A 24,963-nucleotide genomic window follows, 5' to 3' on the forward strand; every position below is an offset into this window, starting at 1 on the left:
CCACAGGTCTGGCCAGGTTTTCCATCCAGCTTCATTCCTAACCCACCAAAACCAAGCCCCACCCCCACCAGAAAAAAAAATCAGTGGTAATTTATGTAAATTATCATGCGGAAGAAACTGAGGGGAGGAGGGGGTGTTGTGCACATGTTTGCCTTTTTAGGCCCTCACTGATGTCGTTATTTCTGCATAGGAGGTGCCTTCCTGACCTCAAATTCCAAGTCTGAGCTTCCTTCCAGAAGCTCAGGCCTTGAACGCAGCCCTTCCATGTAGAACCAGAAAGCAACTTGTCTCCCTGGCCCTCATCCCTAAACAGAAAGTCTGCTCAGTGCTTCCTGCTACTGCTTCCCTGAAGTTAAGCCCCCAAGTGGGCCTCAAGCCAGCTCTGCCCGAGGCAGTAGAGAGGCGGTGGGCCATGACAGCATCTCCTCTTCCTTTTAGGCCAAGCCAACTCATTTGAATGAAGTTCAGTCCAACTCCCTGAATTCACATGTGACCCAGGAAGGGGGGGTGTCAGTCTTTCTTGTGGATTCAGCAATGCACCATGACAAGCACTAGAGCGGAGTCTGTGAGTGCTGGGCCTGGCTCTGCCATGGAATTAATAAACTTGGCCAAGTCACCTTTCTGGGCCTAGAGTTCACCTTTTTTTTTTTTTGCGGGACAATGGGGGTTAAGTGACTTGCCCAGGGTCACACAGCTAGTAAGTGTCGTGTCTGAGGCTGGATTTGAACTCAGGTACTCCTGAATCCAGGGCTGGTGCTTTATCCACTGTGCCACCTAGCCGCCCCCAGGAAGATGTGATCACTGATCCAGTTTTAGTGATCTTTGTTTTTGTTGTTTTTAGGGCAATGAGGGTTAAGTGACTTGCCCAGGGTCACACAGCTAGTAAGTGTCAAGTGTCTGAGGCCGGATTTTAACTCAGGTACTCCTGAATTCAGGGCCGGTCCTTTATCCACTGTGCCATCTAGCTGCCCCCTAGAGTTCACCATTTTAAAGATGGGTAAAGTTAACTCACTCATCTCTAAGATCCCTTCTGTCTTCGGTTCTATTTTCTCTCTCCATTCTTTCTCGAGTCTATTCTTGTTATTAGCTAAAGGGAAAATAGTCTCAATTTGCCCCTTAAGCATGACGCTCACCGGCTTCTAGCAGGATACACCAATACAAAGATAGCTCAGGCACTGAGGGTGGGAAGGTGGAAATTTATTTGTTTTGAGACTTCATAGCTCAGCCTCTGCTCATGCACTGCACTGGGGAACAGAGATACAAGGGACAGCACAGCCCTTCTACCTACCAGGGCAAAAGAAAAGAATGCACAGGGAATGATGGAATTAGCTGGTTGTGCCTTATTTGCTTCCCTCCAGGTGCAGGCCCTACTGCCTGCCCATTCTCTGTCCACGATGTAGGTAGCCACCCCCTTGATGTACCCCAAATAAAACAGAAGATGCACAGAGCTGGATCTCCAAAAGAGACGTACTTCTTCCAAGAGCAACCCTGTTCCCAAGCCTCATATAGAGCCGGTTGGGCTTTCCGGGCCGAATGCTGCACCTTGTACTTTGAGGAATGGCTGTCATCCCACAACCCAGAGGTTCTGTCCACTTTAGCACCCAGTTCAACTGTCTGTGCCTAGGAAAGCATCCCTTTGAAGCGGAGACATTGAGCAGTTAAGTGTATAGATAACGGGGTGTCATTTCTGTATCTGGTCAAGACCAGATGGGAGTCTTGACCACAGAGGCCCTCCAAGCCTTCACTGGGTCTCTGCATTCTTTGAAGGAAAAACAACCAGACATACAAAGGATGTCACTTTTGCCTCTGGGCAAGACCAGACAGGAGTCTTGCCTACGGAGGTCCTCCATGCCTTCCCTGAATCTTTAGCCCTCCCTGGCTCTGACAACTCTTTTCTACATTCTGCTAAGGCTGGGCTTCTAACTTATGAGAAAATGGTCCATGTCGAGAGCCAGGGGGAGTAAGTCCCAAGTTTCTGATGGCACGGTAGGCCAAAATCTTGACCTCCTAAATCTGTTCTAACATCCCTCAGCTCCTGTGTGGCTAGCAGAGGCAAGGGAACAGCAAGCTGGTGCTGTTTCTTCTGTCTTTGTGGGAAGTGTAAGGAAGTTTTCCGCTCCTGTTCTGAGATGAGAGTAGTCTAGCACCTCCTCCTCTCCCAACACTAACCTCTGACTCCTGTTTCTAGAAGCACCCTGTATAACCCGCCTCTTCGTGGGCCTGGTGATGAGGGAAGCATATATAAATTAGCAAATTATTTATCCCAGGAAGAAAAAAAGTGCTTGGAGATCAGAGCCCATCCTCCCAGCTGCTGAGGAGAGGAGCTGTGAGGAAATGGCCACGTGCTATCTCTGACAGGGGATCGGAGGAAAGAGAAGCAAGGCGCCCTAGCCGTACACCAATATCCTGGTGTAAGTCAGGGAACAACTGCGAGCCATTCTGCGATCTAGGAACCGACTCCTCCCTCGCTTAGCCACTGTGGTAGATGCGGAGACACTGTACGATGTTCTGCCGACACAGCGGGCAGGTCCGAAGGGGTTGGCAACAGGACTGACAGCAGCAGATGTGACCACAGTTGAGGAAAATCACCTGGGCCTGAAAGTTAGAGAAATGGATAGAATAGGCATCCTCCTCAGCGAAAAGGCATTCCCAGATTCCCCGAGACAAAATGACAACTTCCTACAAGAACAACGCTGTGAGCGCACCCCAGGAGAGTGCTGGCACAAAGGCATTTGGGGCTTATTGCCAAAAAAGTGGGCATCAGTCAAGCCTTACCTCCCGCTCCAGACACACTACACACTCTGAAGCCCGCACATCCAGCTGTGCCGGGGGGGCTGTCGGAGTCACAGCCTCTGGAAGCTCTTCTGCAGACGCAGGTTCCAGGGCCTCCAGGGCCTCACCTTCCACAGACTTCAGTAACTCTGCATGGCATCAGAGGAAATAGTGAGTGTTCCCTGTCAAATGTGCCCAATGATCTACAATTCACAAAGTCTATTATCTCACTTTATCCTAACAATTTTGAGAGACAGACAGGTAGGGAGCAAGGAGACCAAAGTACCAAAAAGTTAAGTGAAGAGACAGACAAACCATCCGGGAGTCTCTTCTCCAAGCCATTTTTCTTTTCTTTTCTTTTGTGTGTGGGGCAGTGAAGCTTAAGTGACTTGCCCAGGGTCACACAGCTAGTAAGTGTCAAGTGTCTGAGGCTGGATTTGAACTCAGGTCCTCCTGAATCCAGGGCCAGTGCTCTATCCACTGTGCCACCTAGCTGCCCCCACCATGAGTTCTTGGTTGAAAACCACAGTAGTTTGGGAGTGGTGTTCCAAGGACCCAGGACCTTGGTTCTGGTCACAGCTCTTCTGAGGAGCTTCAGACCTCACCCATTCTACAACTCAGTTTCCCACTTTGTAAAATGGGGATACAAATCATCATTCCTTCACCAAACAACAGGCAGAAGTCTAAAGAACAAGAGCAGTGAGGCTGCTTCTCTTGAGTAAGATGGGGGCCTCTGATCTGCTGCTTGTCAGTCAGTACCTGGGAGTGTTTTAGCCCCATCCAGCAGCTCCTGGGCTCTCCTGATCAGTGAATGCTGCAGGCCAGTTTCAGAAATGCCCATCTGAAGCACAAGCAGTCAGAGAATTTTAGATTTAGATGGGCTCTTGGAAATTACCCAGGCTCCACTTGATAGTCAGGGACACCACAACACTGCAGAAGAATGCCCCTTCATGGCCAAGAGTTCTCTCTCCTAGGTCTGAGCCCTGACCCTAGAAAACATCGTGGCTCCCATTTCTGGCTTTCTGCAAAGCATGGAGAGGATAAAGAGATTGGAACCCAAAAGGCCACACATGGAACCGCGACCCCTACAGGCTGAATCTAGCCACTGCATCTGTGGAAACAGTACATGGTTTTTCAATGAAACTGGACCTATGGAGAATCAGACTGTGTCCTGGTGTGACATGAAGGCTGTATGTGTAAATAGTTGGGAGAAGGAGGCCTGATCTGGGTCAGTGATAAAGGCAGCTGATGCAGATTTTCTTGGTCCCAGTAGAATTTTAGTAGCCTGTTAATTTTCTGGAGATAACACCAAAAACACCAGGCTGCTTAAGGCATACTCCATGGGCCATGCATAGAAAACCCAGTAGACATCTTATTCAGGTCAACAGCCCTGTAAGGCCATGAGCCACTTGTTTAAGGACAAGTCTTGTTAAGAATTTTCGAAGAAGGTGAACCAGGGCAGGGTCAGAATGGTCATTCCACCTCTCCAGTGCCCAAATTACGTAATATTCCATCCCCTACCTTGGCCAAGTCACCGGGGGTCATGTGGCTCAGCATATCCAGCGAGACTCGATGGTGAGCAAAGATGGGCAGATAATGTTCAGCTGAAAGCTCTACCAGCAGGGTCACCAGCTGCTGCTCCAAGCCCTCTTCCTAGGGGAAGGCAAAAAAAAGGCCATTTCGATCATAGTGTCAAACCCAAAAGATCCATGCTGGCAGCATGCTGACTTAGAAAAACACAAATTAGCATTATCTACGTTGTATTGTAGTTTTATTTATTTTGTTAAACCCTTTCCTATTACATTTTTATCTGCTTCAGCCCATGCTTTTGAGGCCTGATGTCTCTGAGTTAGTTCACAAAAGGGCATTTACTTGGCAGTAGCTAAAAAAAAGGGAGAGGCAAGGGAAGAAATGTTCATTTCATAACCAAGACCCTCAATCTCTGCTGAATGAACACATTTTGAAAACAAGAGAAAAATCTCATTTCAACTACACAGCCATCCAGGGTTCTAGAACCCTAGAGAAACAGAGACTGAGGCCTACACTTCCAGTATGAAAAGGAAAGAATTCCTCTATCAGTCCTCATACACATGAGCTGACACAGCCTCAAAGCCAAAGGGAAGGTGACCTCTAGTACATGTAGGCAAAGCTGGCACAAATTCGGCCTCTGGGACCAAACACTAAAAACTACAACCAACACATCTTATGGGGAACTTATGCTCCTCCCTTCCAATTACTGCCTGACTTTGTCAGGGAAGCTCTGACAAGGTTGGCAAATAGGGCAACTTAGCTGCAAGGAATCAACAGCAGGAGTTTTCTCCCACTTCAAAGAATGACAACTATGGCAGTTTAAAAATAAAAAGAAGCATGATCTTTGGATAGGAAATCTCCCTCATTTTAGGTACTGCTGGTCTTTACCTGGAGCTTTAGGGACAAGGGCTTCTGATTTAAAAGGCGTTGATACTGAATGAGCCAGTAGTTTTCCTGCGTGGTTTCACTTTTGGCCTCCATCTCTAGCTGCCAAGAAAGAAGCGGGCTACGTTAGTTCCAAATTGAGAAGCTAACTGATCTTTCAGCATGGAAGGAACACTAAGGAATAAGGACTGGTCCCTGGGAGCTTTCAAGTATTCATCTCTCCAGCTTGTAGGAGAAACATCTACACTCATTCAGGACATGGACCTGGGATGGCATGAACAGAGAGGCCTCTGGCAGCAGAGGGGTGACAGAAAAGTTTTACTTCTGTTGTGCTCCCTCCAGTAGCTTGTCTAGAAGCCAAGAGAGCAAGGTCTAAGAGTGGTAAGGGCGCCTTCAGTTTCTGGAGAAGACAATAGCACTTTGCCCAGGATATTAGGCCCAGGATTTGCCAGGTGGGGCTTCTACAAGGATGAGCCAGGGGGAAGCATTCACCTGACTTCTTTGAGTAGTTTTTCTTGAAGCACTCATCCCAAAATAACTCACCACAAAGTGCTGAGCAACCCAACACCCAAAACACAAAACAAACTGTTGGTGTACGAGGTCATCCCTGGAGGGAGGGAGGCATTTTGGCCTACTCCCATAAACACCAAGAAGCAAAATACTAGAAACAAAGTGGGAGCCCATTGATGGCTGAATAAACTGTGGCACATGGATATTATCTCACTCAAAGAAATTATAAATATGAGAAATTTGGAACAACACGGACTGGTACAGAGCAAATTAAATAGAAACGAGATCAACATGCATGTTGACAAAAATAATGAAAATAAACACAACACCAAAAACTCATTTTTGATAAGTGTGATGAACATTTGACTCAGGAGGTCAGACAGCCGTGGATGCTGAACGTGGCACACGAAGACACACAGCTTGGCGGTCAGTTTTGGAGAAGTGCTCTTTGTTTTAAGAGAGGGTTTGGCAAAGAAAAGAGGAATGGCATACAGAGAAATGACTGGAATGTAAAAGTTTAGAAAGGAAGCCACTGCTAAGGGCAGTCTCCATCGGTATACTATTGGTCTGGCCTGGGGGCCAGTCTACTGGTGCAGAGAGCGGCCAAAGGAAGATTAGACACTCACCAAGATTCCTCGTAGCTCCTCTTCTCGCTGGCTTTTCTCTTTGAGTAGCTGTTGCAGCAGGGAGCTGAGAGCCCGGCGCTGCTCTGAGATCATTTCCTACAACGTACAAACACACCTCTTTTCCATTTCCAGGAAAATGCTCTGGCTCAGACTCACACTCACTTATACATGGGGACGGAAGGGGGTGAAGGGTGTTCCCAGAACCCCAAATCACAGACATTTCTGCAAAGATAACAAGGGGTGCTGACAGAACACCAGACATACCCGTGTCTCTTGAGCAGTGACCCAATCCACTTGTCCCTTCTCCCAGTAGCCCCTGCTTTGCCCTGAGGTCTAGCTGCGGCACAGGTCCTGACAAGCTGTAGGCTTGAAGAAGGTCCTGGAAGCCTTTGCTGCCCATCCTGCCCCCTCCCCTGCTTTTCTGGGACTCTAAGCTCTTCCCACCAGCACCCAGCGCCACTGCTGGGCACAGAGAGTCTGAGCAATGAGCTTATCAATGAGAACGGCTGGTGAGAATGAAAAAAAAAAGGCAGAAATGACAACTTGCAGAAAAGCCGGCATCACCCTGTAATAAGCTATAACTGTAGAATATCTCTGTAGGCAAACCTGTTACAACTGTCTCATAGCTCATACACTTCTGGAAATACCTAAAAGAGGCCCCTGGACTTGAACACACATCAGGCCACCAAGCAAGCCCTCTCTACAGAGCTAGTGCTTCTGCCCTGGAGGGGGACATCTGGAATATCAATTGCTTCTATCACTCTTTCCCCTTTCCATCAGAGAGAGTCATAAAATGTTACATCTGGAAGAGACCATAAAGAGAATCTAGTCCAGGCCCTTCATCTGACAGATAAGGAAATTGAGATTCTGAGTCAGGAAGTGGCCTGTGTCAGAACCTGTGTTAGTATAAGAGCTGAGCCTAGAACCCAGGGTTCCTGACTCCTACTCTAGTGTGCTTTCCGTTGGGCCAACAAGTACTTTCAGACAACCAGCAGAGGGGCCTAGCATGAGATCCAGAGAGCAGCTTTGGATTCACATTAAACAGGGAAGGACAGAAGGGTCAGCATTCAAAAGGGCAAAACGATGGAAGAGGTGAAAGGAGTAGCTGGTTGGTCAGTCTGAGGAGGGTCAAGTCTCCCTGTAGACAGATGTGCCCATGGGACGGGGCATTTGAAGCCTCTCCCATCAGAGGCCATTTGTGGGGCAAACATGCACATGAGTGAGAAGGATTCAGGGGTCACATCCCTCGAGGCCGGCCTGAGCCTTCCCTGCTCCCTCTGCTCCCTCAGAGCTTTTGCCCAACCTAACAAGAGCACCCCTGAGATGACAGGATGGCAACACAGTGAGCAGAAGCTGCAGGCCCACGAGCATGAGTAAAACAGATGCAGTGCCCGGGGGCTGCTCCATCTTAAAACAAAAGAAGCACAAGATGACAATGACAATGACTCACATTTCTACAGTGTCCCCTGGGAAAAGGCTTTGAGATGGAAACTCACCCAACTCTTGCACTTCCAAAAAAGAGGCCGCCCATCCCACTTCTGCCTGAACTGGGGTTGGAACAACTGTGCGTGCTGTGTTCTCATGCCTGCCTGGTGTCACCAAATCTACCTAAACTGACTCTGAGTCATGGCTTGGGGAATTATGAAGTGTTAGAACTAGAAGGGACCTTGGAACATCAAATGTTAGAACATAGAACATAAAATGATAGAACTGGAAGGGACCCTAGAACATGAAATGCCAGAACCAAGAACATTAAAGCTGGAGGGGATTTTGGAAATCATTTGGACCAACCCCTTCATTTTACAGAGGTGGAAACTGAGGCCCAGAGAAGATAAGTGACTTGGCCAAGGGCACACAGTGAGTAAGGACAGGTGTGGGACTATAACCCAGGTCTCCTCACTGTCAGGCAAATGGTCTTTCTCCTACAGAAATTCCTAGCTCACACATGGAGGCTGCAGAAAGCCAGAAGTGAAACACACGGGGTTGAGAGATCCCCCAAGCAAGACCCGTTGAAGGTGGAAGGGATGGAGCCAGACCAAAGAAGCCTACATACCTGCAGTGCCTCTGTGTCCAGGGCTTTCCTCTTTAACTCCAGCTGTGTCAACTGCAATAACTCAGTTTCTATTAACTTAATCTAAACAGAAGATGAGACAGTGTTTTTAACTTACATTTACAAAGGGTTGATTTACTCTGCTGTAGAAAACAGCCCTAAGAGATGTTCCAAACCAGCCTTTTTGGGAGAGGCTGGAGTTTCAGGAATATGGAGATTCTGTTAAGTCTTTTTAATTACTTCATAACCAAGTATTTCCTTCATTACTCGGCAAAGATGTCCCAGAATCAGCAATTATTACTGGGCCTCTTACTAGCCTTTTCTCCACTGTCAAACCATCCTGCACTCCCATTTTAGCTAAATTGTCTCCCCAAAAAGCTGCTTGATGGAAGAGGTTCACATTATGCTAAGAAACACAAAGGATGCTTCTTGGCTTTTCCTATAAGGCACCAGCTCAGGACCTGCAAGGAGACAGCTGATTTGGAATGTCAAAATCACCCATACCTACAACTTCTCAAAGTGGAAGAGTCTCCTTTCAAAGCCCCAAAGGGGAAGCTTGGAGTTCTAAGCCAGTTTGGGGGGAGGGGAGTGCAATGTGAGACACAGGGCCCAATTCAGCCAAGGCTACTCCTTCCTAACCTGTCACTCCCCAGCCGGCCATGTGAAGTCACACAAAAGAGCTTCATGTTGGGCAATGTGGAATTTAAATTAAACTGGTAAATAAAAAAATAAAGTCATATCAGGAAAAGAAAAAGTCATGCAAGAATGTGAAGTTTAGCTGTGCTTAATGATGATGCAATGAGATTTTCAAATAATAAAAGAATAATCCCTTGTACTTTACAAAGCACCCTGACATCCACGATCTTATTCGATCTTCCCAGCAACCCTGTGGGGTCGGCAGGGCACTAACCCCATTTTACAGAGAAAGAAACTGAGGTCCAGAGAAGTGAAATCATTTAGCCAAGGTTACCTCGTTATCAAGGACACAGCCAATACTACAACCCAATGTTCTCTCTCTCTCCATTTTTTTCTCTCTTTCAATCTCATGTCATTTTCTTTCTTTTTTAAAAGTTTTATGGATACTCAGTGTTCTTTCCAATACCCATACCAGGGATGATAAAGATTTCCTGGCTCCAGTCCCGCTTGGGATGGAAACAGAAAGAATCCCAAAAATATCTCTGGAATTTTCCCAGTGGAGAGTTGTAAATGAATGAAGCAGTGGGACTTTTCTCAGCTCACCAGAAGACCTAATGGGCCTCAGCAAAAGATGGCATGAAAGATGTAGGGGCTGAGCCCTCACCACCAATATCACACAGCAGACAGGCTCTGCGATCATGGACAAGCTCATTTTCAGAGCAATTCCTTCCCACACAACATCAAATAGCAAACAGTCCTTCATTGCCAACAGGGGGTTTAGGGGTGCGGGGCTTGCCTCTGGTATCACAGGCAAGTTTACTAACCCAAAGGAAGAGCACGCAGGAGCATTTCCCTCCCCCTTCAGACTGGGCAGCTTCAGGGTTATTAAGTGAAAAGGCAAGGTGACAGAGACAGCCAAGGTGTGGCTTATGTGGAGCAGGCTCTGAGAGGCATTCTTCTCCCCGGGTTAGCCACAGAATCAGACTATGAGAGCTCAAAGGAACCTCAGAGCTCCAATCCAACATGGCAGATGTTGGGATTTGTTTTATTTGGCTATGTATCTTTGTTACAAAGGTTTTGTTTTTCTTCTTTTTTCATGGGGGGGGGAGAGGGTTGGGAGGAGAAAAGACAGATTTTTGTTCATTGGAAAAAACTTATTTAAAAAATTATCTATTCCAACTCATGTAGAGATTAGGAAAATAAGTCCCTCAGAGGTTAATGAGTCAACTCAAGTTACCCAGTGAGTTAGCAACAAAGCCAGGACTGGAAATCTGACTCCTCGTTCAATGTTACTTCCATCTACATCATACTGTCAAAAGTCATGACCTTTTCTTAAAATTTTCCAACTAAGCCCTGAAAAAATCCAAAAAACCAACATGAGGAGGAATTTAGAATCATAATGTATCAAGTCTCAGAGGCAGAAGGGACCTAAGAAGTCATGTAGACCAACCTCCCACCCAGTATGAGAATCCCTTCCATGACATCCCGGGGGTCCCTCAACCTCTTCTCAAACACAGCCAGTTTTGAGGAGCTCATCTGAGTCATTTCTTGCATGTCCCGACAGTTCTAAATGTGTAGAATTTTTTTAAATTCTGAGTTGAGAAATTGCTTCCCTGTACCTTATACTCATACAGTCCCACTCTCTCACCCTCTGGACCAAGACAGTACAAGTAAGATCCCTCTTGAACATGACAGCCTGACAGACATTTGAAGACAGCATTTGGGCAAGGTTCCTCTCTGCTGAGTGTGAGGGTGTACACGATAATCAGAAATCCCAAATGGGTTTACCTTTAGTGACCTACAGCTCACCTGGTTTCTGATCTGCCTGTGCATGAGATCTTTTTTGACTTGAAGAGCTTCAAAGGCAGCTTTCTGCATTTCACTCTGTAATAGAGATTGCACTCTGGTTAGCCAAACCTTTTTTCAATTGAAGAGTCTAAGCCCAGAGAAAACTTGAAGAGGGTCACATGCAAAAAAAGGGACAGAATTTCTTTTGTTTTTTTTCTTGGAGAAACTTAAAATGCTCAGTTCACTGGCTTTTGTTTTTGTTTTTTGGGGCAGGGCAATGGGGGTTAAGTGACTCGCCCAGGGTCACACAGCTAGTAAGTGTCAAGTGTCTGAGGCTGGATTTGAATTCAGGTCCTCCTGAATCCAGGGCCAGGGCTTTATCCACTGCACCACCTAGCTGTCTCCGGTTTTAACTTTAAAAGCCAGTAAACTGGGGGCAGCTAGGTGGCGCAGTGGATAAAGCCCCGGCCCTGGATTCAGGAGGACCTGAATTCAAATCCGACCTCAGACACTTTGACACTTACTAGCTGTGACCCTGGGCGAGTCACTTAACCCTCACTGCCCAGCAAAATGCGGGGGGGGGGGGGGGGGAAGAGATGCCAAAAATAAATAAAGTTAAAACTGGAGACCATCAATTTCCCTAAGACAGTTAATACTAAAAAATAAAAAGGTAGTTGACAAAAAGGAGAAAAGAGAAACATAATAGAAAAGATGTTTAGAAAGAGAGAAGAGAAAGAGGTAGGAAAAAAAGGGAAAGAGAGAGACTGAGGTAGGGAGAAGAATACTATATGAGGTTTTTGAGGCCAGTCTTAGGTCTCTGGGACCATGGAGGGCTAGCATTATAGCCTGCTCTTGGAATTGGTGGTTAGATAATTAGCCACTGTTCACAGTTCTTCACTTACTCTAACCCTGGACCTCAGAGAGCATTCATGCTACAAGGGGCAGCTATAGCATCCCAGCAGAGGGAGAATTCATGTAGGGATACAGTAGATAAAAAAGTCTCACCCAGGAGCCCCTGGTAGGTAGATTCTCCATCCCTATTGTTTAACTTAAATGTAGAACTGAAAACCTTGGCCAGACAGTCTCCAAAGCCCTTGGGGAGAGTTACCTTTGGGGGACAGTTTTTTCCTTCCTAACATGGACCAGTCAGAAGCCCATGTTTCTGGCAGTTTAGAAGCTTCCATCAGAGCTCTGGACTCCGGCCTCCTTTTTGGCCCTGCTTCCAAGTTCCAGGTGACAGTTGTCTGCTTAGCTCCTTTGACCTACCTCCTGCAAAATCTGGCTGATGGCTTTGTTTTGATCCATCTGCTGCCAAGCCAGGATCTGCTGGAATCTCTCATCCATCTGGGCCATGCTGCAAGAAAGACAGGTGAATGGGCCTTGCTCTATCCAAACCCAAACAGGAAGAAAGGAGAGAAAAGAAAAAATAACCCATCTAAGTCAGAGAAATTGCATTTGTGTTGCCTCTAGCAGAGGGGGAAAGTTAGGTTTCTGTTTCCCTATAAATGTTGGCCATATCCATCAGTCTGGTGCCTGGCACCTGGTTCTAATGTTCTCCATCCTCTCCCCTTTTCTGGATGCCTGCCTGCCTTGACTCATCTGGTTGGTTTAGTCAAATTGGTCTTGCATCCCCAGACTCCGGAGTGCTACTCTCAATGAGGAAAATACAGTCTAACCTGTTCCTTTGGTGCTTCCCACTCCTGGTCCTGTGTGTAGCTTCCAAAGGACTCTCCAGGATTGATAAATATCATGGTCATAGTGGACAGAAAACTTGGGTGTCACTTCACAAGTAAAGAAACAGACACCAAGGGAGGGATCATAGGACTTTGAGTTGGAAGAGATGTTTGAAATTATCTAGTCCAACCTTCATTTTTAGAAGTGAGGAAACTGAGGCCCAGCGAGAGACGACAGCTTGTTTGGATGATACTATTACTAACTAGTTCAATAGGAATCTGAACCGGAGTGATCTGACTCGAGAGCCAGTGCTCTTCTCCTTCTATCTCAGCCTCCTGCAGGGAAAGCACTTGCTCAAGATCACACAGTGAGTTTGTGGCAGAGGAGGGAAGAGAAGACACAGACATCTCAATCACTAGCCATGGGCTACTACCAAACTCCCCTGCTCTGCACAGCCCCATTCCTCTTTAACAGGCCTTGGGTTCCTTCAGGCCTTACCTGGAACAGGCTTGCTTGACCAGATTTTGCTTCTGAGACTCATAAGTCATTTGAATGAATCTGTTCTTGCAGCTCTCTGTCAACATCTGCTGCATGGCAGCTGGGGAAAACATCAAAGACCCGTCACAATCGTTCAGGATGGACCTGTCCCAGTAGGACCACCACAGGAAATATTCTACAGCATCACTGGCCTCAGAAAACCTAGACCCAAAATAGCTCCAATGGCACAACATGGAGCAAGATGCTCCAAAAAAGTAATTATGTTTAAAGGATTATATTGGTCTTCTGACTGTATTGCTTACAAATTTGAAAATATCAGCTATATATGATATTGTTTCCTGGCTGAACAAAACCGTGCTCCGTGCCGGATTCTAAATTGATAATAAATAGTTGCCTCATTTGCCCAGACTAATTCCTAATGCACAATTTGTATATTATTTCAATTAACCATGATTCTGACATGTGTAGGCTTTCCCCCATTACCCTGAATAATGGTGAGTAGGTTCTATCTCCCCAGGAGATGACAGGAAAGAGGAAACTGATCAGCCTCAGAACACAGAGTATAAATCACAGTCATAGATTTGCTCAGTAAAGCTCTGCCAGTTACTCAACATGGGTCTTTCTATTCCCCGTGTAACCGATGGTTGTACCAATGCAGGACTCAGCCCCTGTCCCTAAGACTCACAGGCAATCTCTCTTTGGCGTAGATTCTCAGTCTCCTCCTGGGTTATGGCCATTAGTTGCTCCATCTTTATCCTGGAAAATTTTCATTCATTCAAAAAATATAACATCAAATCTATTTATATCAGATGAAGATCTTCATTGGACATCCTAATTAAGCAACTTCATCCCCAAAGCCCCATCAGTAATTAATTGAATTCCTTTAGGGAATGAGAGCTGCTGAGGAATCAATTTTCAAAAATCTGACAGTAGGAAAAATGGTCGACTCATGAACAGAAGGGGAACCTGCCAATTAACTATAACTACTAATGATAGAGAGGGCCAGATGTGGATTAGTAGTGGCAGTCAAAATGGCAGTCGAAGGTCCTTGACAGTATTTTGAGAATCCAGGTGACCTTAGAACATCCATTTCTAGTGGGTATTTTAAAATAATCTGAAATCAGTAATTAGTTTTTTTTTTTTTTTGCGGGGCAATGGGGGTTAAGTGACTTGCCCAGGGTCACACAGCTAGTAAGTGTCAAGTGTCTGAGGCCGGATTTAAACTCAGGTACTCCTGACTCCAGGGCCAGTGCTCTATCCACTGTGCCACCTAGCTGCCCCTAGTAATTAGTTTCTAATCCAATTATTTCCCAGGGGAAATTGATTCTCAGTAGTGGATTAAATGAGGTAGACATTTATCTATTCCCAACATTTTTAGGACTTTTTGGTAAAAGGCTTTGCCCTAATTCTCATAGTTTGTAGGAAGCAAAGAAGAAAGGAAAGGGTGCCCAGGGGAAAAGAGCAACTTGCCCTGAGCTAGCTCCAGTAAGCTTTTGATAAACTGAACACTTACCTTTCATTTTCGAGTGACTTCAAGATTTCAGCATTTTTCCTTTGTCTGTGGAGAGGATCAAAAGGTTCCTCAGAGTCAGATCACTTTATTATCGCAAGAACCTGCTCCTGTATCCCTGACATACCTGAGGAATTTGAGCACCTTTCACCAGAACTGGGCACTCAGTCAATAAAGACTTGTTACCTAAAAGGGGTGAGGCAAAGCTAGCCCTCAGCAAAACGGTGGAGGAGAGGACATTTGTCTTCTGAGGCCTCTCCTTTCCCCTGTGCTGTGGCATGCCCCACAATCCCTCATTTTGTCTCAGGGGTCCACTGATAACCCAGACCAACAGCTCCCCTCCCTTATTAAGAATAAAAATAGGGGCAGCTAGGTGGCACAGTGGATAGAGCACCGGCCCTGGATTCAGGAGGACCTGAGTTCAAATTTGGCCTCAAACACTTTACACACTTACTAGCTGTGTGACCCTGGGCAAGTCACTTAACCCCAACTGCCTCACCAAAAAAAAAAGAATAAAAATAAAAACCTGCCATCAGCTAGGTGTCACTTTGGGAGGGCCCTGATGAACAAATCACTCTAAAATTACAATGATGCTATGCAACTCTTCTGGGGCAACTACATTTCAAAGGGCTGATGCCTTCACCCAAAGAATGAATCTTGATTGGCAGAATGTTAGGCATCCATAATTCCTGATGGCAGACATTTTTGGCAGGGGGCCTTCCCAGTGCCCCTCAAATCAAAGTATGGCACCAGCAGTCCATGTGTCAGGTTGGCTCAGATGCCAAGGCTTTTATATGTTTAGGAGCAGGCTACCCACAAGAGGCTGGGCACACTTAGGGGAAACATGCTTCTGGGAGCCCAGGAAGCATACCTCTGATTATCTTCAAGGAGCCTCTGAATCCGGCTCGAGATACTCTGCTCTGTTTGCTTCAGTTGTTCTTGCAGACGTTGACGCTCTCCATCCAAGTAGCGCTGATGCTCACACAAGCCCTTGTCCAGCCGAAACTGTTCCTGTGGCAGAAAGCAGAACACTTGAGGCAGGGAAAGGCAAGGAAGCCTGCAAATCCAAGGATACAGAGCTCCCGTTCCTCAGTGAGTTGGGATGCAGTTGCTTTTAGGGTCAGGGTTGAAGGAAGGGCAGAAAGGAGGAGCAGATAAATGTTTCTGTTCACAAATCCCCATCCCTCAGGGAGATCTCACACTGTACAGAGAAAAAAATGGCAGGGAAAGGGATGGTTAGGAATCCATCTGCAATCCACCAGAGATTCATAGGCTCCTAGTAGGAGGTGGGATCAGAAGGGACCTTAGATTACTTGGTTTAACTCCCTCTATTTTTTTAAACTTAATCATTTCAAGTTTTATAGATGCCTTTTATTTTTTACACCAATCGTTTCCCCAAATTCTGCCATCTTTTCTACCAAAGAAAACAGCTCAGCAGAACTGATGGATAAACCAGGAGGGTGTGCTGAAAGAGCACTGCTCCTGAAATCCTGGCTCTGCCGCTTAACCGTGAGACCTTGGAAAAAATGAGCCTCTTGTTTCCTTCTCTGTAAAATAAAGCCATACGGGGGCAGCTAGGTGATGCAGTGGATAAAGCACCGGCCCTGGATTCAGGAGGACCTGAGTTCAAATCTGGCCTCAGACACTTGACCCTAGCTGTGTGACCCTGGGCAAGTCACTTAACCCTCACTGCCCAGCAAAAAAAAAAGAAAAGAAAAGAAAAGAAATGGGTAAAATAAAGCCATGCAACTGGACCGGATGGCCACTGAAATCCCTTCTAGCTTCACATCTAGGAGCCAAACAACTGTAAAGAATTGTTATTTGAGTTTTTTATGCATCGGTGAGCACTGGCCTGGGGCTCCGCAAACCACAGGGTGCTCCACCCACTGGTTGTAGCCGTTGCCAGGGCTCTGGCACCTCACATCATCACCACTCGCTGACGCCAACGTGGGCCTGGCAAAATTATAATGATTGGAAGCCTAGTGAGGGCAGTCATGTGACTGTCAGAGCGGCCATCCCATTGGCTGGGACTGTGTGGGGTGTTTCTAGGTTTGGGGGAGGAGAATTGGGCATTCTAGGTGGAAGCTGGAGAGCAACAGGCATTCTGCTTCGCATTTTCAGCTGATTCCTGGGCGGTGGTATTTTTCAGGTATTATAATTTCCCTTTCCCCATTTTTATTTCCTTTCCCTTGATCCTACTGATCCTGATTGTGTTTTTTTTTAAGTTCGTTCTTGTTAAAATAAATCTTGTTTTGTTTTGAGGGAGGCTGCCGGTTTCCTTCCTTGCCCCAATATTGCAGTGAGCCGCTTAGCTAGCACTCCCCAATTAAAAATTGGTCCCCACACAACCCCATCTGGCAGCCTGTGGAACATGGTGCTCCCATAATCCCCCCAAAAGGAAAGAAGTATGTGTCATAGAGTCTTCTCTATTATCAAGAAGGGCCACTGACATGAATCTGGGTTTGATTTGCTTCCCCCCCCCCAACTTTGTACTTCTAAAAAGGTGAAGTGACTTGCCCAAAGTCACCTAGATCACACAGAAGAGTCAGGATTCGCACCAGGACCTCCCATTCCAGGTCCAGGACTTTGGGCACTCTACACCACACAGCCTCATCCCAAGTCAGGACCACTCAAAACTAGGCAGGCAGTGCATGGTAAAGTCATGGAAGGTGACAAAATTTGGAATGTGCTAAATATAAATTTCTATTTGGTCGGGAGATCAGGAAATCTGACCATGTCTAACAAGTGCTACAGTGGAATGATTTTAAAATCTCATATGTCAGCCAGAGATCTGGCCATTCCAAGCTACAATCTCCAAATGATGGGACCAGTGACCTCGCCTACCAAACCATGGCAGGATCTGCCCCTGTCCCTCCCTCCTCACTAAATACAACCTGTAACTGAGGGAGATGTGGTCTCGAGCGTCAGCCCTGGGGAAAGTCTCAGGAAATAAAGGCACCAGGATAGTACTAACACTGCCACGCCACAAAGCATGTCTCTCAGTCATCTGGAATTCACATGCCAAGGTAAAAGTAGATTGAGGAGGAGGAGAGTCTGGTCTCCAGACTCCAAAGTCAGGTGAGAACAATGTTCTTCATACCTTCCCCTTCTCTGGATCCTCCCTCACTAAGGGAGGACCCAACAAGCCAGCCCTGTGCTAACAGCGACTGCTGGCTGTTGCCCATGGGCCCAGCAGGGGCGCACCTCTTTGACTGTCTGCAGTATCTCATCCTTTTGAATGTTGCTTTGCTGGAGGAGCTGGGCGTGTTCCCGCTGCCCAATTTCTAGGCGACGTTCAAATTCTAACTTCTCCAACATTTTCTGTTCCTGAAAGAATAAGGATCCAGAGGGTCATGGCAAGAAAATGGAATGAGCTGCTCCCTAATTTTGCTCTCTTCTTAATCAAGGCCAGCAGACCAACACAAAGAAGATCAAACCCCAAGCCTGAATATCTCTTCATAACATGCAACTTTTCACAGTGAAGAAACCCCTATAGGTAGCAGCACATTTGATTGGGTGACAGACACAGACACTGGTGGAGAGTATACAACTACAAGGGATTTCTGGGACAATGAACCAGAATGGCCAATGCTCCACCCTGTGAAAACCATGCTAAAACATAACACATCACCTGTCCTACTTCTTTCATACCCAAGAAAAGGTCAGAGGAAAAAGTCAAGGCTCCAGGGAGAAAAACAATACCTACACTTTTACAGCCCAACTTCTTAAGAATTACTAAGAGAGATAAAAAGTCTGCAGGGGATAGAGAAATATCTGGTTTGGGCGGTACACTGACTTCTTGGTTGAAACAGCCCCAGCTTGTTTTAGCAGAGAGCCAGGCTAAACCTGGCCTGCAGCAGGAAGCCTTTTTTGCCCTGCCTGCTTCTTGGAGAGGGACCCTCCTCTCTGTTCTCAGTGTTTATATGGAGGGTGAGGCCACCACAGCTTAGCTCTTCCCATCCTTCGGAAGCCAGGAGGCTAAACAACAGTGACAACAAGGCTAATGTCTGTGTAGTTTTAAATGTTGCAGGGCATCTGACATACATTACATCATTTGAATGCTATAAATGCTGTTCTCCTCCTGCTTCATGTTAGAAAAAGGAGACTTGGGGGCAGCTAGATGGCACAGTGGATAGAGCACTGGCCCTGGAGTCAGGAGGACCTGAGTTCAAATCCGGCCTCAGACACTTAACACTTACTAGCTGTGTGACCCTAGGCAAGTCACTTAACCCTAACTGCTTCACCAGAAAAAGGAAAAAAAAAAAAAGGGAGACTTGGAAGAGTCTTGCCCACAGTCCTCCCAGCTGCCCCCCACCCCACCCCACCCATAGCTAGTAAATATCAGAGATAGGAACTGAAACCAGGTCCAAGATCAGCCCTCCTATCAACTCTGCTGCTAACCGGCAAGATAGCACATATGATCAGTAATGCCAGTTCTTTTCAAAGACAGTTGTTATTGTTTCTAAAAAGGAAAATTCTAGTTGAATTCTCTCTTCTTGGACAGAATGAAACATTGGGATTTTCCAACATGTCCACCTCAAAGCCTCCTGGTTTTGCAGGCTTCTGTTTTTCAAAGTTGTAGGACTTCTGCATGTTTGCTCACCTTTCTCTTCTCATAATCTAAGAATTTATTCTGAAAAATAGAAAATAATAGCAGTTGAAAGGGGAGTTGGCACAAGGGCCCCAGCAGACACTCAATCTTACAGCAATCTTTGAAGCACAGAGGATTCATTTGTAGGAATAAAGTCAAGACAGGACAAGAAAGCACTGGGGTTTCTGCTCTGCACCCTTTTGGTAGGAGTGGCCAGAGGCCATGAGCCCCCTAAGCATTTATGCCTGGAGTCAACATGCTGTTCTCACCTGCCACTCAGTTTCCTCCCTTACATAGCTGCAAATTAGCCCATCAGTACTATCCACCGAAGTCTCTCCTCCATCTCTTTCCAACACTGGGAGCAAGAACTGGGAGGGTGGGTAGTACTCAAGCCCACATTCTGAAAAAGACCAGGGCCAGGCCTATCAAAATGACAACAAAAGACAAGGACACGGGCCCGACCAGAGCCCCCAACTGGTCCTGAAGCCAAATATCCCCTCCCAGCACTTTTCTACTATGCAAGATGGATTCATTCTCGAATCAGAAGAATCTTCTCTCTGACAGACGCAAGCTTGCCAGTGAGATTACTCAGGCCCCCTCGCCTGAGAACAATCACCTGCACACAGGTCCCTGGACTGAAAACAGAAAAGCCAGGGCCCCGATTTTGCCAAATGGAGGGGAATATCAATATGGATAACTGAAGCAGGTAAAGCTCAAACCTAAAACAATTATTTACAGCATTTAAATTTGGAATAGACAACGGGTAGGTATCTGACAGGAAGGGAGACAGGGCTCCAGGAGCAAGCTGGAAAGGATGCAGGGTCCTGGGGAGGACAGCATGGTAAGTATGCCCTGGGTAACAATGACCTGGGAATTCATTCTTTTGCAGGAAGACCCTGGGATCTGGCTCATCAATGCAATAAAGCACATCTAAGGGGCTCAAAGAACATTCTGGACATGTCTCCCTTCCTATCCAATGCCTATCCCAATGTTTGAAGGCTTTATGTAGTGATAAAAACACCACCAGAAACCAAACCCTAGATTTTACCTTTGCAGAGAAACTGCTGAATGGCCTCCATACCCATACCACACACAGCCTCAGGTGGATAGACCATGGATGCAGCATCGAGACTCAGAGTCTGCAAAACATCAAGGGTGAAAGCAAAGCCTCCAACATACCTGACATCTCCCATTCCTCCCATATTCGTCAGCCTGAAGCTAGCTCCCTAGAACTTTACATAAACAAAAACAAAGAAGCCTTGCTCTACTGATGAGGAACACTGCTCAGTGTTTAATCCTTGGGGCTGTCTTGTCATTTCATGTCACACTCCTCTATTCAATAGAAAATACCTATTAACTCTGTCATCAAAGATAAATTCATCTGTCTGGCATTTAAGATCCCTGCCAAAGCCCTTACTTATTTTTCTAGCCTTATCTACGTATTCCCCTGCAATCATTCTGTGGCCCAAACAAGCTGGCCTTCCTGCTGCTCCTCACAAAAAGAACTCTATCTCCCACCTCCGTGCATTTGCACAGGCTGTACCCCATGCCTGGAACACACTCCTTCCTCACTTCTGCCTCTTAGAATTCCTAGTTCCCTTCAAAGTTCAACTCAAAACCAACTTCCTATAGAAAGCCTTTCCCAATGTCCCCCACCCCACCCCCACCAGTTGCTAGAGCCTCCCCTCCCATATTACTTTGTGTTTATTCTGTGCATGTTTATATGCGTACATGCTCCCTCCCCTAACAGACTGCAAACTCCTCGAGGACAGGGACTGCTTCATTTTGTGTTGGCATCCTTGAGGTCGAGCACAGTGCCTGGCACTTAAAGAAATGTCTGTTTCTTGATTTATTTGCTGAAAAGAGAGCTGTCCACTTTGCAGATGGATAAAATCAAACTGCAAGCTGGGGTGAAAATGGCTCTCACTTACCTCCAAGGTCCGGACATGAGCCAGCATCTGGGGCAGTCTCTGTATCAGATTTTCACTGATGTCAAGAGTGCGTAAGCTCCGAAGTTCCCCCAAGGTATCGGGCAGATCCTTCAGTTTGTTATCTAAGGAAAAATGCCAGCATATTGCTCAGTACTCAAACTGCTGACCAAGTGACTGCCATTGAATGTATGTGAGTAAAGCCCTTGAGTCTGACACATCTTGGGGGCTCAGAGAGATCTTCTATCACTTATTCCAACACATTCAATGTATTTAGCATGATCCACTCTCTCTAAAAGAGGTTGACAACCCCAAATGGAGGTACTAAAGCACTTAATGGAGAAGCAACCTTACTAAGATCAAGCAATGAGAAAGGGTAAAAAGCTGAGTCCCCGGGCCTCACTTCCACTCCCTTCTACCACCTGTGTGTGTAGGCCTCCATCAGTCACGGACGACCATGGATCAGTGCCTTGAAGAGCCACAGGCCACAGTGTGGCTGTGCAGTCTGATACAGGAGCCGCAGCTCCTGAGTGACTTATAACCGGTAACTACCGCATCCCGTGTTGTATCTACCCCATGAGGAGTAGCTGGAGTGTCCTCTCCAGGGCGCTGGCCTGGGCAGATCAATATGGAAAACAAGCTGTCGCCCATGCAGCAGGTTTTCCCTCTCCTTGACATTGGTGGATCCAAAGGAGAGGCAGAGCCAATACAGTTTGGCACCAATGCCGCCGCAGGAGTTGCCAGAGGGATGTGATGTCCAACATCCAACTGCCTAAGGGACTCCGACTCCTGATTTTTCCTCGGGGTTAACTCCCGAAGCTTTTCCCATATATGGGTATAGCCGCAAGGCAGCGGAGGTTTAAAATCAGGGTTCCTTCCCCTGGGCAGGTTGCCTGCCAAGGCTGATGAGCCCCACCTGCCCGAAGCAACTGGTTTTAAGGCGCCAGTGACCCGCCTTTGCCCCTTCTCCTGTTAGTGGAAACAGTTCCGCCACAAGAAGGTCAGGAGTTGGGCTTCGGTTGTCAGAAGCTATTTGAGACGCATGCTATTGGAGCATTTTATAGAGAGTGGGAGCTTATCCCCACTCCCACCCCAGCATGACAAACCTTTGGAACCTTCTACCACCTATTACATCAAAATACTTTGAATCTGAGAAGTCATTAAAACCCTATGTGTTGGGGGGGGGGGGCCGCTAGGTGGTACAGTGGATAAAGCACCTGCCCTGGATTCAGGACTCCCTGAGTTCAAATCTGGCCTCAGACACTTGACACTTAACTAGCTGTATGACCCAGGGCAAGTCACTTAACCCTCATTGCCCTGCAAAACAAAACAAACAAAAAAAACCCAATGTGGAGAGCAGGAGAATGGTCAACTGGGGAAAACTATCTTTGTATCAAGTATGTCTGATAAGGCTTTGCTATCCATGAAATATAGAAAACTAACAGAATATATATAATACTGAAAGTCATTCCCCAATAAAGAAGGGGCCAAAAGACATGAACAAACATTTTTCAAAAGATGAATTGCCAACTGTTAATAACCACATGAAGGAAGGATCAGAATCACTAATAATATGAGAAATGCAAATCAAAACAACCCTGACATATTACCTTATACCCAGCAAACTGGCAAAGACAACAAAAGATAGAAATTGTCAGTGTTGGAGGAGTTGTGGAAAGACTGGAGTGTTAACGCACTGCTGGTAGAGCTGTGAATTGGTACAACCATTCTGGGAAACAATTTGGAATTTTGCAAATAAAGTGACTAAAATGCCACTACCCTTTGACTGCCAGGCATATACACCAAGGAGATCACTGATAAAAAGAAAGCTCCAAATACAGCAAAATAGAGAGAGCCGTACTTTTCATGGTAGCAACAAACTGGAGGTAAAGTAGATATCCATGCAATGGGGAAAGGCTAAACAAACTGTGGTACGTAAAAGTAATGGAAATAATGAATGAATACAAAGAAACACAAAAAGACTACAATGAATTGATGCAAAGTGAAGTAAATGGAGGCATACACAAGGACTACAACAACGTACATGGAAAGAACCACCATAAATCAAGCAAAATGGAATGTTTTGAAAATAATAGGGAAAAAAAAGAGAAAATAATAGGGGCAGCTAGGTGGCACAGCAGATAAAGCACTGGCCCTGGATTCAGGAGGACCTGAGTTCAAATTTGACTTCAGACACTTGACACTTACTAGCTGTGTGACCCTGGGCAAGTCACTTAACCCTCATTGCCCCACCAAAAAAAAAAAAGAAAGAAAGAAAGAGAAAGAAAATAATAAAGAACAAGTTTGGCTCCAAAGAAGGGATATGAGAAGATACCTCCCCCCATTTCTCTGCAGAGGTGGAAGAACCACAAGGGCAGAAGACTGCATATGGCATCAGGGGTGGAATTTTGAGGGGTTTTTTATGTGTTCATCTGATCTACTGAATTTTTTCCTCTCCTTCCTTCATTTAAGAAAAATTATTTGTTGAACAGGCAGTTTTCAGATGAAGAAGTCAAAGCTATCTATTGCCATATAAAAAATGCTCTAAATCACTATTGATTAGAGAAATGCAAATTGAAACAACTCTGAGGTACCACCTCACACCTACCAGATTGGCTAATATGACAAAAAAGGAAAATAATGTTGGAGAAGCTGTGGAAAAATTGGAACACTAATGCATTGTTGGTGGAGTTGTGAACTGATCCAACTATTCTGGAGAGCAATTTGGAACTATGCCCAAGGGGCTTTGGGGCTATGTATGCCCTTTGACCCAGTAGTACCATTACTGAGTCTGTATCCCAAGGAGATCATGAAAAAGGGAAAAAGACCCACATGTACAAAAATATTTCTAGCAGCTCTCTTTGTGGTGGCAAAGAATTGGAAATTTAGGGGATGCCCATCAGTTGGCTTGAACAAGTTGTGGTATATGATATAATGGAATACTATTGTGCTGTAAGAAATGATGAGCAGGCAGATTTCAGAAAAACCCGGGAAAGACTTAAGTGGATTGATGCTGAGTGAAGTGAGCAGAACCAGGGGAACACTGTACATAGTAACAGCAATACTGTGTGATGATCAACTGTGATAGACTTAGCTCTTCTCAGCAATACAATTCCAAAGGACTCATGATAGAAAATGCTCTCCACATCCATAAAAAAGAACTTTGCAATCTGAATGCAGATTGAACCATACTATTTCTACTTTTTTTGTTGTTTTTTCCTTTTGTTCTGATTCTTCCTTCACAACATGACTAATGCAGAGATATATTTAACGTGATTGTACATGTATAACCTATATCAGATTGCTTTCTGTCTTGGAGAGGGGGGAGGGAAAGGAGAGAGGGAAAAAAAATTGGAACTCAAAGTGTTATAAAAAGACAAACGTTGAAAACTATCTTTACATGTAACTGGAAAATAATAAAATACTTTTATGATAAAAAAAGAAAAATTATTTGTTATAAGACATGGCTCTCTGGAAGGAGCATGAGGTGAGATATGGAGGAAAGGTGGGTAATGTAAAAACAAGATATCAATAAAATCTATTTTATAAGGATAAAATATATTCTTCAAAACATCTGTGGTAAACCTTCTCTCTAATCACTGTAGGGCTCATTCTTGACTACAACTCATTTAATTTTATTTAATGAATACTTTCACTCTTTCCATTTTGATATCTGCTCAAAGCATGTGTAATGTTGTTCAGTTGTTCAGTCACATCTGACCCTTTGTGACCCCATCTGAGGTTTTCATGGCAAGGAAACTGGAGTGGTTTGCCATTTCCTTCTCCAGTGGATCCATTTTGTCTGGCAGAGGTTAAGTGGATTGCCCAAGGTCACACAGCTAGGAAATGTCTGAGTCTGCACTCGGGTCTTCCTGACTTCAGGCCCAGTATTCTATTCATTGAGCCACCAGCTTCCTCAAAGCATGTACAGGCACTAGATATCTCAGACCTAACTGATCTTTCCT

At 45.7% G+C, this 24,963-nt stretch overlaps 1 protein-coding gene across 7 annotated transcripts in view; it reads right to left on the reverse strand.

The window, feature by feature from the left end:
• Positions 1–1,187: 1,187 nt before the first annotated feature.
• The window catches only part of LRSAM1 (leucine rich repeat and sterile alpha motif containing 1), a 42,112-nt gene continuing 18,336 nt past the window's right edge, over positions 1,188–24,963 (reverse strand). For 6 of the 7 annotated variants that reach the window (XM_043983130.1, XM_043983134.1, XM_043983132.1 and 3 more), the window contains 18 exons: positions 21,002–21,123; positions 20,119–20,209; positions 19,340–19,470; positions 19,083–19,112; positions 17,684–17,806; positions 15,351–15,490; positions 14,483–14,527; positions 13,655–13,725; positions 12,970–13,069; positions 12,064–12,151; positions 10,819–10,893; positions 8,377–8,457; positions 6,324–6,419; positions 5,191–5,289; positions 4,294–4,425; positions 3,532–3,613; positions 2,776–2,921; positions 1,188–2,595 (listed from right to left, as the gene is read on the reverse strand). In XM_043983130.1, the coding sequence (XP_043839065.1) occupies positions 2,470–2,595; positions 2,776–2,921; positions 3,532–3,613; positions 4,294–4,425; positions 5,191–5,289; positions 6,324–6,419; positions 8,377–8,457; positions 10,819–10,893; positions 12,064–12,151; positions 12,970–13,069; positions 13,655–13,725; positions 14,483–14,527; positions 15,351–15,490; positions 17,684–17,806; positions 19,083–19,112; positions 19,340–19,470; positions 20,119–20,209; positions 21,002–21,123 (1,778 nt within the window). In that variant the 3' untranslated portion in view covers positions 1,188–2,469. The remainder of the gene's footprint in view (positions 2,596–2,775; positions 2,922–3,531; positions 3,614–4,293; positions 4,426–5,190; positions 5,290–6,323; positions 6,420–8,376; positions 8,458–10,818; positions 10,894–12,063; positions 12,152–12,969; positions 13,070–13,654; positions 13,726–14,482; positions 14,528–15,350; positions 15,491–17,683; positions 17,807–19,082; positions 19,113–19,339; positions 19,471–20,118; positions 20,210–21,001; positions 21,124–24,963) is intronic. The other variant, XM_043983131.1, reaches the window with a different exon arrangement.

The sequence above is a fragment of the Dromiciops gliroides genome, chromosome 2, assembly GCF_019393635.1.
Source record: "Dromiciops gliroides isolate mDroGli1 chromosome 2, mDroGli1.pri, whole genome shotgun sequence".
Classification (NCBI taxonomy): Eukaryota; Metazoa; Chordata; class Mammalia; order Microbiotheria; family Microbiotheriidae; genus Dromiciops; species Dromiciops gliroides.